This window comes from Mangifera indica, chromosome 2 (genome assembly GCF_011075055.1).
Source record: "Mangifera indica cultivar Alphonso chromosome 2, CATAS_Mindica_2.1, whole genome shotgun sequence".
In the NCBI taxonomy this organism is placed as follows: Eukaryota; Viridiplantae; Streptophyta; class Magnoliopsida; order Sapindales; family Anacardiaceae; genus Mangifera; species Mangifera indica.
Window position 1 is genome coordinate 14,401,804 of NC_058138.1, and position 15,583 is coordinate 14,417,386.

Genomic DNA, 15,583 nt, shown 5'->3' on the forward strand with positions numbered 1-15,583 from the left:
CTTTTTCATTTTTCTTGCTTTCTTTGCTTCCAGATCTCCATTAAAAAATCAACAATTGGTATCAGAGCCTTCAGTTCTTTGTAAAGACCTGTGCCAAGGAAGAAGTTTGAAGAAAAGGAGAAGAAACTGAGCACACAAACCATGGCTTCAAGCAGTTTTACAGGGGTATCTGCACCAGTTTTTTCTGGTGAAAATTATGCAGCATGGGCAGTGAAGATGAAAGCCTACTTAAGAGCTTTTGATTTGTGGGATGTGGTTGAGATAGATAAGCAACCAAATCCACTGCCAGAAAACCCAACACTGAATCAAATCAAGCATCATTCTGAAGAAGTGGCTAAGAGATACAAAGCTTTGTCTTGTATCCATTCTGCAGTTTCAGAGGTGATGTTTGCAAAGATCATGGCTTGTGAGACAGCAAAGGAAGCATGGGATAAGTTGAGATTGGAATTCCATGGAAGTGACAAATCAAAGCAAATGCAAATTTTCAATTTAAAAAGGGAATTTGCTCTGCTTAGAATGAAAGATGGTGAATCAATTAAAGACTACATTGATAGGCTAATGAAAATTGTGAACCAGTTGACTCTTCTTGGAGAGGTGATTTCTGAAAATAAGGTTGTGGAGCAAGTATTGGTGAGTTTGCCAGAAAAATTTGAGGCAAAGATCTCATCTTTGGAAGATTCGAAAGACATAAGCACCATGACAATTTCAGAACTTTCAAACTCTTTACAAGCTGTGGAATTGAGACAAGCTTTCAGAGATGGAGTCATAATATCTGAAGGAGCTTTTGTTGCAAACCAAACAACAAAAATACATGCTGGTTCCAGTTCAAATAAGCTGCAATTTGGCAAGAAAGGCAAAGAAAAGAAGGAGAGCTTTGATAGAAGACAAAAAGGGAAGAAAGGTAGATTTCCACCCTGCCAACATTGTAAAAAAACCAGCCATACAGAGAGGTACTGCTGGTATAGACCTGAAATACAATGTAGAGGGTGTAAAGAATTTGGTCATATGGAGAAAGTTTGCAAGAACAAAGGTAAAACAAATCAGCAACAAGCTCAAGTTGCTGAAAAGTTACAGGAGAAGGAAGAGCAACCTGAAGAGCAATTGTTTACAGCAGGCTGCTATGAAGCTCAAGTCCATTCTCAAACTTGGTTATTGGACAGTGGATGCACCAATCATATGACTTCAGATGAAAGCCTTTTTGTCAACATGAAGAAGAGCAGAATCTCTAGAGTAAAAATTGGAAATGGAGATTTTTTGCAAGTGAAAGGAGTTGGTACAATTTCTATCACTACATCATCAGGTACAAAAATGATTAATGATGTTTTGTTTGTGCCTGGTATAGCTCTTAACTTATTGAGTATTGGATAAATGCTAGAGAAGAATTACTCCTTAAAATTTGATAATAAAAAATGTCATGTTTATGACTCAAAAGGAGTAGAATTAATGGTGGTAAATATGATGCATAGAAGTTTTTGCTTAGAGCTAAATGAGTTGAATGCTCAAGCACTTGTTAGTAGTGATCAAGAGTCAATTAAGTGGCATAAAAGACTAGGCCACTTTTATGAAAAAGGGCTCAAACTTTTGTATGAAAATGAGCTCACTGTTGGAGTGCCAAAGGTGGCAATGATGAAAGGAGTATGTGAAGCTTGTCAATTAGGCAAGCAAACAAGACTTTCATTCTCAAATAATGAAGCATGGAGGGCCAAGGAGAAGCTGCAGTTAGTACACACTGATGTGTGTGGCCCCATGACAGAAAATTCCTTAAATGGCAGTAGGTATTTTGTTCTTTTTATTGATGATCTTAGTAGAATGTGCTGGGTTTACTTCATTAAGCTGAAATTTGAAGTTTCAGATGTGTTTCTGAATTTTAAGAGACTTGTAGAGAATGAAAGTGGATGCAAAATAAGAATGGTAAGGAGTGATAATGGAGGGGAATATACCAGTGAAAAATTCAGAAAAATTTGCATGGAAAATGGCATTAAACATCAGCTCACAACTCCTTACAGCCATCAACAAAATGGGGTGAGTGAGAGGAAGAATAGGACTGTGATGGAAATGGCAAGATGTCTTTTGTTTGAAGCTAATTTGCCAAAAAGCTTTTGGGCAGAAGCTGTGAATACAGCAGTGCATTTACTCAACAAATTACCAACAAAAGCCTTGAAGGACATGACACCTTATGAGGCTTGGTTTGGTTCAAAGCCAAATGTGAGTTATGTGAAGATATTTGGCTGCATTTGCTGGACTTATATACCAGAAATGAAGAGAGAAAAGTTGAGTAAGAAAGCTGAATTAGGCATCTTTGTTGGCTATAGTGACTTGTCAAAAGCTTATAGAGTCTATCATTCTTTAACTGGAAAAATTAGCATCCACAGAGATCTGAAATTTGATGAAGATTCAGTATGGAATTGGGAAGCCAATGAAGTTCAAGTGAAGGTGAAAAATGAGCCTAACTTGCAAAGTGAAAAGGTGGCAGAAGATAAGTTTCAAGCTAGCAGTGATGATGAAGATAAAACACCCAAAATGAGATCACTTTCTGAAATTTATAGCAGGTGTAATACAGCCATATTAGAGCCTGCAACATTTGAAGAAGCATCAAGGTTTCCTAGTTGGAGGGCTGCAATGCAGGAGGAGATAAAGATGATTGAAAAAAATCAGACTTGGAAGCTTGTAGAAAGACCTCCTAATAAGCATATAATAGGGGTTAAATGGGTGTACAGAACAAAAATGAATGCTGATGGTTCTGTAAACAAACTAAAGGCAAGGCTTGTAGTGAAAGGGTATGCTCAAAAGGAAGGTGAAGACTACTCTGAAACCTTTGCTCCTGTTGCAAGGTTTGACACCATTAAACTCCTTATTGCATTAGCAGCACAAAAAGGTTGGAATCTTTACCAACTTGATGTTAAATCAGCATTTCTCAATGGTGAATTAAGTGAAGAAGTGCACATTGAACAAGCTCCTGGATTTGTAAAGAAAGGTGAAGAAAATAAAGGTGAAGAAAATAAAGTGTGCCTACTTAGAAAGGCCTTGTATGGCCTAAAACAAGCTCCAAGAGCCTGGTATAGCAAGGTGAATGCATACTTGCTGAAACTTGGCTTTGTAAAGAGCTTAAATGAGGCTACATTATATGTGAAATTTGTTGAAGAAAATGTGCTAATTGTATCCATTTACGTGGATGATCTTCTGGTCACAGGAAGCAATGAAGAATTGATTGCTTGGTTAAAATTGGAGATGCAGAATGCCTTCGAAATGACAGACTTGGGAAAGCTCAGCTTCTTTTTGGGAATTGAAGTAATTCAATCTGATGTTGGGACCTTTATTGGTCAAGAAAAATATGCAAAGGAGATATTGAGAAGGTTTGGCATGGAAAATGCAAAAGGAGTTTACAACCCTTTAGTGCTAAACCAGAAGCTGGAAAAGAATGATGGATTTCTGGAGGTTGAACCATCTGTTTATAGAAGCTTGGTAGGCTGCTTGCTTTATCTAACAGCAACTAGACCAGATATAATGTATGCCACAAGTTTGCTTTCTAGGTTTATGCAAAAGCCAAGCCAACAACATTTCAAAACAGCCAAAAGGGTACTTAGATATGTCAAAAATACAGCAGACCTTGGAATTTTTTATAACAGAAAATTGGAGCTGAATTTATGTGGCTATGTTGATAGTGATTGGGGTGGTTCAATTGATGATTTTAAAAGCACTTCTGGTTACATATTTTCTCTTGGATCAAGTGTTATATGCTGGAACTCTAAAAAGCAAAGTGTGGTAGCTCAAAGTACAGCAGAAGCTGAATACATAGCTGCTGCTTCAGCTGTAAATCAAACCATTTGGCTGAGAAAAATTTTAGATGATTTGCATGAAAAGCAAGTGGAAGCTACACCTATTTATTGTGATAACAAAGCTGCAGTAGCCATAACAAAAAATCCTGTTTTCCATGGTAAAACAAAGCATATCAAGATCAAGTATCATGCCATTAGACAAGCAGAAGAAGAATCTGAAGTGAGGCTAATTCACTGCAGCTCAGATGAGCAATTAGCTGACATTTTGACCAAGGCATTAAACACCAAAAGGTTTGTTCAAATGAGAAAGAAGTTGGGAATGATAAGCAAGTTTGTCAAGGAGGAGTGTTGAAGTTATGAAGCTGTGAAGTTGGCTGCTGTAAATTCTGATTTTTTGAAGATGGTTCTGCTACAGAAAGCTGAAGATGATATGGATTATTTTTTTGCAGCCTTTAAAATGGTGACAAACTTCCTTAACCATTTTGTAATGTTTTTAGTTAGAATGCAACCAAACTAAATTATATTTGTTATGTTAGGTGTACTTTGACTTAAAGTTTGGTTGGCTTGTAAGAATTTGTGTGGATAAGCTTAATTTAAGCTGCTTTTGTACAGGGGTTAGGAAAGCTATGTAAATATACATGTATGGCAAAGAAATGATATGTTTTTAAGTCACAAAAACAGAAAAATAGCAGACCTCCGTTCCAGCTCTCTGTTTTCTCCTCTGCCTTTTCATTTTTCTTGCTTTCTTTGCTTCCAGATCTCCATTAAAAAATCAACATTTTCAACCAGTCCATCATGCCGGCGACTCTCTTGTAAAAATTTGCCGCTTTTGTTTAATCGACTCTCCAATGTGCGTTCAATTTTTCTGTCAGATGGAGGATTTGATTTTCTCACTGGAGCAAATTGCAGAGGTTTTAGGTTGCTAAGAGTGCTGTCAATTCAGTATTACGAAGCAACGCCAATTGATGACGATAGCTTTCCTGAAGAGACAACAAAATTGATTCACCTGAAGTATTTGGGCATCAGGAATTCTTGTATAACTTGTCTTCCACCTTCAATCTCGCATTTGCAGAGCCTACAAACCCTGGATTTTTACAGTTTTAAATCTTCTGTCGACCTACCAATTGAACTTTCTAAATTACAAGATTTGAGACATCTGATCGGAAGATTCCAGGGCCCTTTACCGATTGAGAATTTGACAAACCTTCAGACTCTGAAGTTCGCAAGTATTCAGAGCTGGGCTAAAGTTAATCCTGAAAAGTTGATTAAACTTCGAGAGCTGCGCATTTATTCTGATTCGCCTGAATATGAAGACGAGTTCAACTTCGATTCTATTGCCAAACTTAAAAGCATACGAATTTTATGCGTTAGATTGTTCGATGGAGAATTTTTTGATTCCCTAGAGCCACTATCTCATTGTCCATCTCTGTTGGACCTGAAATTAAATGGGAAGATGAAGAGATTACCAAGAGACATGCATGAAGTTGTGCCAAATCTTGAATGCCTTTGTTTAAAGAAAACAGGCTTAGAGGATGATCCAATGCCTAAGTTGGAGAAGTTGCGGAGTCTCGTATTTCTTGAATTACTATCCAAATCTTATGGTGGAAATAAGATGGTATGCACATCAAAGGGTTTTCCTCGGCTTGCACATTTAGAGATTGATTTGGACGGATTGGAGGAGTTGCAAGTAGAACAAGGAGCTATGAAGATGCTTGTAAGTGTGAAGATAAGTGAAGCAATGACTTCGAACCTGAGAATTCCAGAGAGACTGAGATCAGTCTCCGTCACAACCAGGTGATAATTGATTCAATGTTTATTGTTATCGGGGAGAATATATAAGAACAGAACATTTTTCTTTCACGGAATCTGGTGTATTTTTTTATGCAAAGTCTGTTATTTGAAACATGTCTAAAATTTACTATATTAATTAAAAGAGGTATTATTGACATGCCTTCAATAAATTAGAGAAATCCCATTTTAAAAATATTTTATATAATCACAAATTTATTTTTTATACTTTATATGTAATGTCTTCCTTTGTATAAACACTTATGACATCCCATATTTTACATAAATCCTAAATCCTTTTATTAGTAATTCAAATTATACCTTCATATAAAATCATTTTGGAAATTAAATAAAAATTAAGAAAACATAATACGCGTTTTGAACAATATTATAAAACTATAAATTTTGTAATTGTTGCTTCTTTTTAAAATATATATATATATATATATATATATATATATATATATATATATATATATATATATATATATATAAAATCTGCATATTACAGTTGCCTATTCTTATAATTTTAGTTAAATTTATGTAATGTGCATGTAAAATTATTTATAAAAATGTTTTGTTTTTCGATTCACAATTTTAGTGATTAAAATTGTGACACAAGTTTAGAAACAAACATTCCAAATGAAAAATGAAAGTTTCAATATCAGAACGTAAGTTTTGGTGAGCGGGTATTCCACTTAAAATATCAATTTTGTATAGAACTCTAAAATAAGTTGTTTCATTGAATTAAACAACTGTTTCATCTAGAATGGGTTTTCTATCAAATGGATTGATTGTTTTATCATAATATAAATATGTTTTATTCGTGGATTTAAGTTTTTTAAGAAAGAGGGTTTAGCAAGTAGCTAGGATTTGACCGTTGTCACACTTAATATTTAAGATAATTACCAATATATCGTTTTCTCTTTGTAAATAAACTCCACTAAGGTGAATTTTTCCATCATCCCTTCGTAAATATATCGTTTTCACGTATTTTTTTTCTTTTACATTATTTATAGTTTATATTACAAAAACTTGGGGAAATATAATAAAATTTTAATTTTTTAATATTCTTTCATATAACATTTTTATCTTTAATAATAAAATTTAACAAAATTTGAATGGTGAGTGAGTAAATTGGATGGGAGTTTGGGAATGGAATAAGCCTTAGGTGGGAATAAGTATGTTGGAATAAAGAAATAGATCAGAGGGACAGTTATGGGTGCCTGTGTGAACACTGCATAGTAGTCAATGATGAAATTCAATGAATATTGACTGCTACTTCCACTCTAATCTCGCAGCAATTTCCCAGTGGAAACATATTCTTGTTAATTCACCCTAAATTCATCAGTCAATATCTTGAAATTCTTGCATTTTCATTTCATATTAGGATTTTGCTCAAATTTCATTTCATATATTGTTAAGTTTGATGAAAATAAAATTTATATATTTTTATTTTTATTTATGTGAGTTTGTATGTTGATTTATATGTAAGTTTGTATTTATCATATCTGTTTGGTGGTGTATTGTATTGTAATAAAAAATCATCTCATTTATTTTGTATAGTGAACAATGACTCATGGAGGCCCCTTTTGTGAAAATCCTGGTTTCGCCTCTGGGATTTCCATATAATTAAAATAAAATAAATTTACAATAAATTAAATACAAAATTTTAAATATGGAAAAATTACTCAAACAGTGGAAACACACAAAAGGTGTAAAAGGAAAAAAGGTTTTCAATGTTAATTAATTTCCAGTCAATGATGAAAATTATGTGAAAGTGAATTGCAATTTCCCAAGTGGGTTTTCAGTGGTGAGCACCTTGAGATCCAAGAGAAATTAAAACTTCTAGGAAAGAGCCTGGCAGTTTCCAAAGGTCGAAAATTCAACATTCATTACTTTGCCTTATTATAAGACCAACAAAAGTTGAGTCCACACAAACTCAAAGATCAGAACAGATTCATTATAGATTATAAAACTATTGTTTATTATAGATTATAAAGTAAGTGGATTTATTGGCCTCCCTGAAGAAACTTCAATTTTTAATAAATATAATAGCAAAAAATTTATCTATTTATTAAGTTATTAAAATTAATTTTAATTTCTCATTATTTACAAAAACTTTTGGCGTCCCACAATCTAAAATAAACTTAGAATGAATTAAGTAAGCAGTTAAATTTAAATTATATTTGACAGAAAAAATATATTAGGGTTGTATATTGATCTTTTCACTCTTTCATTGAACCTAGAGATGAATACTGTGGTTCTTGACTGTTCTCCATTACAAGTCATTTGATGATCTCTAGCGAAGTATTGATTTTTATAATTAAATCTGCAAGGTGGATTTATGCATTTTAGTTCAGCAATTTAGTCCATTTTATTAGTTGCCATAAATTGATAATGAATCTTAGTTTTGGTCTTTGAAAAATTTATTTTTTAATAATACTATGTATATAATTTTTATGCAGGAATAATAATATATTAGTATATGATTGAATGTTATTTTATCTTTAATTTTTAATTGTTCAATCATATAATAATATATTATTATTTGTGCATAAAATTATGCACAAAAATTGTACATAAACTAATGATTAAAAAAAATGGACAAATTACTAAAGCAATGGAAACAAAGGTTATCAACGTTTTCATCTCTGCTTTATTTCAATATTTTATAACTATAATACCATCAACTTGTAGGAAAGATCCCGGCAGTTTCAACTTTTGTGCCTTATCAGTTCAATAAGACTTCAGTACACAGAACTCAAAGATCAGAACAGATCAATTATCAAAAAATTATCAAGATTTGTGAAGCATGGTTGATGCTGTAGTTTCATTTGTGGTAGGAAGGCTTGGAGACTACATCATAAAAGAAGCAGGGTTCCTAAGAGAAGTGAAAGATGAGGTGCTGTTGCTAAGGAATGAGCTTGAATGGATGCAATGTTTCATCAAGGATGCTGAACAGAAGCAAGTTGAAGATGCTATGATTCGCAAATGGGTGTCTGATATCAGAGACATTGCTTATGATACTGAAGATGTCTTGGATTCATATCTGCTCAAACGCGGTCGAGGACAAACTCTGAATCACAACCAAGGATTTCTTGCTTCAATCAAGAAATGTTCTTGCATATTCGGTCAGGAAAAGATTGATTTGTATGGCGTAGGTAAGAAGATTGAAACAATTCGGAAGAGAATCAGTGATCTATCTCGCAAACGAGAAATCTACCGCCTTGAGGACATCGGTAACAAGGGAGAAGGATCGAGCAATAGCCTTGGCAAATTGAAAGAACTAAGAAGAGTCACTTCCTTTGTGGTTGAAGAGAATGTTATTGGCTTTGAGGATGATGCTAAAGTATTGTTGGGTAAACTTCTTGAGGATGAACCAAGGCTTTTTGTGACTTCAATCTTGGGTATGGGAGGTTTAGGCAAAACCACTCTAGCTAAAAAGCTTTACCACAACAGTGTTGTCGTGAATAAATTCCATCATCGAGCTTGGGTTTCTGTTTCTCAAGATTACAAAACAGAAGATCTTCTTCGGAGAATTATAAAATCATTTCGGATTAGCTGTTCGACAATTGACTTAGAAAAGATGAATACAGAAGATCTGGAGAGACATCTTCACGATTCATTGCTGGAACACTCTTACTTGGTGGTGATTGATGATGTGTGGCAAAAGGAAGCATGGGAGAGCTTGAAAAGATCCTTTCCAGACAGCAATAATGGAAGCAGAGTAATTATCACCACTCGCATCAAAGACGTAGCAGAGCGTTCAGACGAGAGAACCCATGTCCACAAACTTCGATTCCTAAGCCAAGATGAGAGTTGGAAGCTGTTTTCGGAAAAAGCCTTTCGAAAATTTACTATAGATGAAGGACTCGAAGAGTTGGGAAGAGAGATGGTGCAAAAATGCGGTGGCCTACCACTTGCTATAGTTGTATTAAGGGGGCTTTTGTCTACCAAGAAACCACAGGAATGGCATATGGTGCGTGATCAGATTTGGCGACATTTGAGAAATGATTCGATTCATGTTTCTTATCTATTAGATTTGAGTTTCAGTAATTTGTCTTATCAATTGAAGTTGTGCTTTCTTTACCTATCTATCTACCCCGAGGACTATGAAATTTCGGTGGCAGAACTAATCCGGCTATTGGTGGCAGAAGGTTTCATAAAGCAAGAGGAAGATCAAGTAATGGAAGATGTGGCTAAAAATCACCTGGATGAGTTGATTAACAGAAGCTTGATTCAAATAGACACATTATATCATGGAAGAGTTATAACATGTCGAGTCCATGATCTTTTACGGGATCTCGCCATTGAAAAGGCGAAAGAGCTAAACTTTGTTTACAATTGCAATGAAATTGCTCATTCAAATGGCTTTTCAACCAGTCCATCATGCCGGCGACTCTCTTGTAAAAATTTGCCGCTTTTGTTTAATCGACTCTCCAATGTGCGTTCAATTTTTCTGTCAGATGGAGGATTTGATTTTCTCACTGGAGCAAATTGCAGAGGTTTTAGGTTGCTAAGAGTGCTGTCAATTCAGTATTACGAAGCAACGCCAATAGATGACGATAGCTTTCCTGAAGAGACAACAAAATTGATTCACCTTAAGTATTTGGGCATCAGGAATGCTAGTGTCACTTGTCTTCCACCTTCAATCTCGCATTTGCAGAGCCTACAAACCCTGGATTTTTCCAGTTTTAAATCTTCTGTCGACCTACCAATTGAACTTTCTAAATTACAAGATTTGAGACATCTGATCGGAAGATTCCAAGGCCCTTTACCGATTGAGAATTTGACAAACCTTCAGACTCTGAAGTTCGCAAGTATTCAGAGCTGGGCTAAAGTTAATCCTGAAAAGTTAATTAAACTTCGAGAGCTGCGCATTTATTCTCATTCGCCTGAATATGAAGACGAGTTCAACTTCGATTCTATTGCCAAACTTAAAAGCATACGAATTTTATGCGTTAGATTGTTCGATGGAGAATTTTTTGATTCCCTAGAGCCACTATCTCATTGTCCATCTCTGTTGGACCTGAAATTAAATGGGAAGATGAAGAGATTACCAAGAGACATGCATGAAGTTGTGCCAAATCTTGAATGCCTTTGTTTAAAGAATACAGGCTTAGAGGATGATCCAATGCCTAAGTTGGAGAAGTTGCGGAGTCTCGTATTTCTTGAATTACTATCCAAATCTTATGGTGGAAATAAGATGGTATGCACATCAAAGGGTTTTCCTCGGCTTGCACATTTAGAGATTGATTTGGACGGATTGGAGGAGTTGCAAGTAGAACAAGGAGCTATGAAGATGCTTGTAAGTGTGAAGATAAGTGAAGCAATGACTTCGAACCTGAGAATTCCAGAGAGATTGAGGTCAGTCTGCGTCACAACCAAGTTCTTTTGAGATGTCATTATGGATTATTGTCGTATTTGTTTGTTTCATTAATTTGATACTAAAAGCAACTGAATTCACTATTGTTTGCAATTTACTGATTCTTACTGTTGGATTAAAGTTTTCATTAACTATCAAATTGGCGAGAAAAGCTTACCTAAACAGCAGTTTCACTATCTTACTCTATGATCCCAGTGAAGTGTTCCAATAAAACAATACAAGTACCTCCTATTTTGAGGTTAATTGGGAGAATATATAATAAGAACAAAACATATGTCGTTTACGCAATTTGGTGTGTTTAAATCAATCAAAGTCCGTTATTTGAAATACGTCCAAAATTTACTATATTAATTAAGAGAGGTTTTAGTGACATGCCTTCAATAAATTAGAGAAATCCCATTTTAAAAATATTTTATATAATCACAAATTTATTTTTTATACTTTATATGTAATGTCTTCCTTTGTATAAACACTTATGACATCCCATATTTTACATAAATCCTAAATCCTTTTATTAGTAATTCAAATTATACCTTCATATAAAATCATTTTGGAAATTAAATAAAAATTAAGAAAACATAATACGCGTTTTGAACAATATTATAAAACTATAAATTTTGTAATTGTTGCTTCTTTTTAAAATATATATATATATATATATATAAAATCTGCATATTACAGTTGCCTATTCTTATAATTTTAGTTAAATTTATGTAATGTGCATGTAAAATTATTTATAAAAATGTTTTGTTTTTCGATTCACAATTTTAGTGATTAAAATTGTGACACAAATTTAGAAACAAATATTCCAAATGAAAAATGAAAGTTTCAATATCAGAACGTAAGTTTTGGTGAGCGGATATTCCACTTAAAATATCAATTTTGTATAGAACTCTAAAATAAGTTATTTCATTAAATTAAACAGCTGTTTCATCTAGAATGAGTTTTCTATCAAATGGATTGATTGTTTTATCATAATATAAATATGTTTTATTCGTGGATTTAAGTTTTTTAAGAAAGAGGGTTTAGCAAGTAGCTACCAATATATCGTTTTCTCTTCGTAAATAAACTCCGCTAAGGTGAATTTTCCCATAATCTCTTTGTAAATATATCGTTTTCACGTATTTTTTTATATTATTTATAGTTTATCTTACAAAAACTTGAGGAAATGTAATAAAATTTTAATTTTTTAATATTTTTTCATATAACATTTTTATCTTTAATAATAAAATTTAACAAAATTTGAATGATGAGTGAGTAAATTGGATGGGAGTTTGGGAATGGAATAAGCCTTAGGTGGGAATAAGTATGTTGGAATAAAGAAATAGATCAGAGGGACAGTCAATATCTTGAAATTCTTGCATTTTCATTTCAGCTTCGATTCTATTGCCAAACTTAAAAGCATAAGAATGTTACGCGTTCAATTGTTCAATCAAGGCTTTTTTGGTTCGCTGGAGCCACTCTCTCATTGTCCATCTCTGTTGGACCTGAGGTTAGATGGGAAGATGAAGAGATTACCAAGAGATATGCATGAAGTTGTGCCAAATCTTGAAAGCCTTTGTTTAAAGAATACAGGCTTAGAGGATGATCCAATGCCTAAGTTGGAGAAGTTGCGGAGTCTAGTATTTCTTGAATTACTATACAAATCTTATGGTGGAAAGAAGATGGTATGCACATCAAAGGGTTTTCCTCGGCTTGAAAATTTAGAGATTAATTTGGATGGATTGAAGGAGTTGCAAGTAGATGAAGGAGCTATGAAGAAGCTTAAAAGTGTGGAGATAGGCAAGGCAATGAATTCCAAGCTCAGAATTCCAGAGAGATTGAGATCAGTCGCGTCAGCATATTGACTTTGAATGTTGTGAGCAAGGTTCCGAGAAGTCAAGTCTATTTTTGTACGCAATAAAAAAATAGACCTCTCACACGCTATATTTTTGTTAAGTAAAAAAGTAGTAGACCTCTCGCCTGCTCTCGGATGACATGAATATTTGTGTGAATGCCGCATAGCACTTAAAAAAAAAATCGTATTAATGAAAAAATAATTAACGGATAGATAATATCTGTTCATTATAAATATTTTTATATAATTTTATCAATCAATTATTTATATTCTTATTAAAACAAAATAAATTTTTTATTTTAATCATCTAAATATAGTAATTAAAAATCTATTTTTTGTAATTAAAAAATTAGAATTAAAGAATCCCTTTGTATTTTCCATAAAAATCCCCTTATTAAAAAAATTATTTTTTTAGTGTAGTGGTCAATGATAAAATTCAATGAATATTGACGGCTTCTTTCATTCTAAACTCGCAGCAATTTCCCAGTGGAAACATTATCTATTTAATTTACTCTAAAATTCAGAAGTCAGTATCTTGAAATCCTTGCAATTTCACTTCACATTATCTATTGCTCAAAATTCGGTTCACTCCTTCTCAAAGATCAGATCCATTATTATCAAAGAAAAAAATTGTGAAGCATGGTTGATGCGGTAATTTCATTTGTGCTACAAAAGCTTGGAGCTTATATCATCCAAGAACCAGCGTTCTTACGAGAAGAGATGAAGTGCAGTTGCTAAAGAATGAGTTGGAATGGATGCAGTGTTTCATCATGGATGCTGAAGAAAACAAGTTGAAGATGCTGTGATTAGCAAGTGGGTGTCTGATATCAGAGACATTGCTTATGATACCGAGGAAGTCTTGGATAAATTTATGCTCAAGATCCATAAGGAAAAGACGCTGAATCAAAAGCCCTAAAAATGAGTGTTAAATTGAGTATTAAAATGATATATATAATTATATGATTAAATATTATTTTATTTTTTAAATACAATTATTTAAAAAATACAGATTTAAAGAATAATCCCATGTTGAAGAAATTGTGAGAGTCCGATAACATGTAAATATTATCCAAATCTTATGAGAAAAAGAAAATGGTATACACGTCAAGGGTTTTTCTCCGCTTTGAAAATTTAGAATTTGAATTTGAGGAATTGCAGGAATGGTAAGAGGAAAAAAAGCTATGAGATGATCTTCTTCAATTTTTCCATTATATTTTAGAGGACTTGAAAAGTACAGGGTCCAAAAATATTTCAACGTTTCATACTGCTTTGACTATAAAATTATTGGATCCGGTCCACCCATCTCTGTCGGACCTGAAGTTAGATGGGAAGATGAAGAGATTACCAAGAGACATGCATGAAGTTGTGCCAAATCTTGAATGCCTTTCTTTACAGAATACAGGTTTAGAGGATGATCCAATGCCTAAGTTGGAGAAGTTGCAGAATCTCGTATTTCTTGAATTACTATGGTGGAAAGAAGATGGTATGCACATCAAAGGGTTTTCCTCGGCTTGAAAATTTAGAGATTGATTTGGATGGATTGGAGGAGTTGCAAGTAGAAGAAGGAGCTATAAAGATGCTTAAACGTTTCGAGATAAGCAAGGCAATGACTTCGAACCAGAGAATTCCAGAGAGATTGAGATCAGTCTCTGTCACTGTTGAATGAATACACCGACTACAAATTTCTCTCTCCAGAAATTTCTCCACAAGCAAAAGCACCGCCTCCCACATGCAAGTTGTTGCCACCTCTCCAAGAAACATGCAACCACCTCTCTGGATTCTTCCAAGCAGAAATTGTTTCAGCCACAACTTGGGACAAGCCAACCAAGCATCCAATATTTTCCGCCATTCAAGAGAATTGTAGAAGTATTAAAGGCGGTTAATCAACCGCCATCAAACTAGTATACATAGGCTTATGTGTTTGTCATTTGTGTGTGCAATTAGGAAGCAACGAAGTGAGTGCGTGCAAAGGTTAGAGAGCTGGGAGTGTCCAGCAAACAAAGTGTGAGTGTGTGGGTGCTGTGTGTAGAAGTGTGAGCGTGAGTTTATTAAGTAAAGTTGTATTTTAAGCACCACTTTTGTTCAACAGGCACAAACCACGGGATAATTGATTCACAAACCAGGAAATAATTGATTCAATGCTTGCAACGCTCTTTTGAGATGTCATTATGGATTATTGTTGTATTTGTTTGTTTGTTTCATTAATTTGATACTAAAAACAATTGAATTCATAATTGTTTGCAATTTACTGACTCTTACTGTTGGATTAAAGTTTTCATCAGCTATCAAATTGGCGACAAAAACTTACCTAAGACAACAGACTCACTGTTTTACTTTATCGACCCAGTGAAGTAGCCCAAGAAAACAATACTAGTACCTTCTATTTTGAGGTTAATTGAGAGAATATTTAATAAGAATAAAACATATTTCGTTTACGCAATCTGGTGTGTTTTTTTATCCAAAGTCTGTTATTTGAAACATGTCTAAAATTTACTATATTAATTAAGAGAGGTAATTATTGACATGCCTTTAACAAATTAGAGAAATCCCATTTTTAAAATATTTTTTTATAATCACAAATTTATTGTTTATACTTTATATTTAATTTCATCTTTTTGATAAACACTTATGGCATCTTATATTTAACATAAATCCTAAATCCTTCAATTAGTAATTCGAATTATAACTTCATATAAAATCATTTTGGAAATTAAATAAAACATAATAGGTTTTGAACAATATTATAAAACTATAAATTTTGTAATTGTTTCTCTATTTTCTTAAAAAAAAAAA

At 33.5% G+C, this 15,583-nt stretch overlaps 1 protein-coding gene across 1 annotated transcript; it reads left to right on the forward strand.

Annotated features, from left to right (window-relative positions):
• The first annotated feature begins 8,379 nt into the window (after window positions 1-8,379).
• On the forward strand, window positions 8,380-12,800 carry LOC123208579 (putative disease resistance RPP13-like protein 2). The gene is made up of 2 exons (XM_044626115.1): window positions 8,380-10,934; window positions 12,329-12,800. The coding sequence occupies exons 1-2, from the start codon at window positions 8,380-8,382 to the stop codon at window positions 12,798-12,800; spliced, it is 3,027 nt and encodes a 1,008-aa protein (XP_044482050.1).
• Window positions 12,801-15,583: the final 2,783 nt, after the last annotated feature.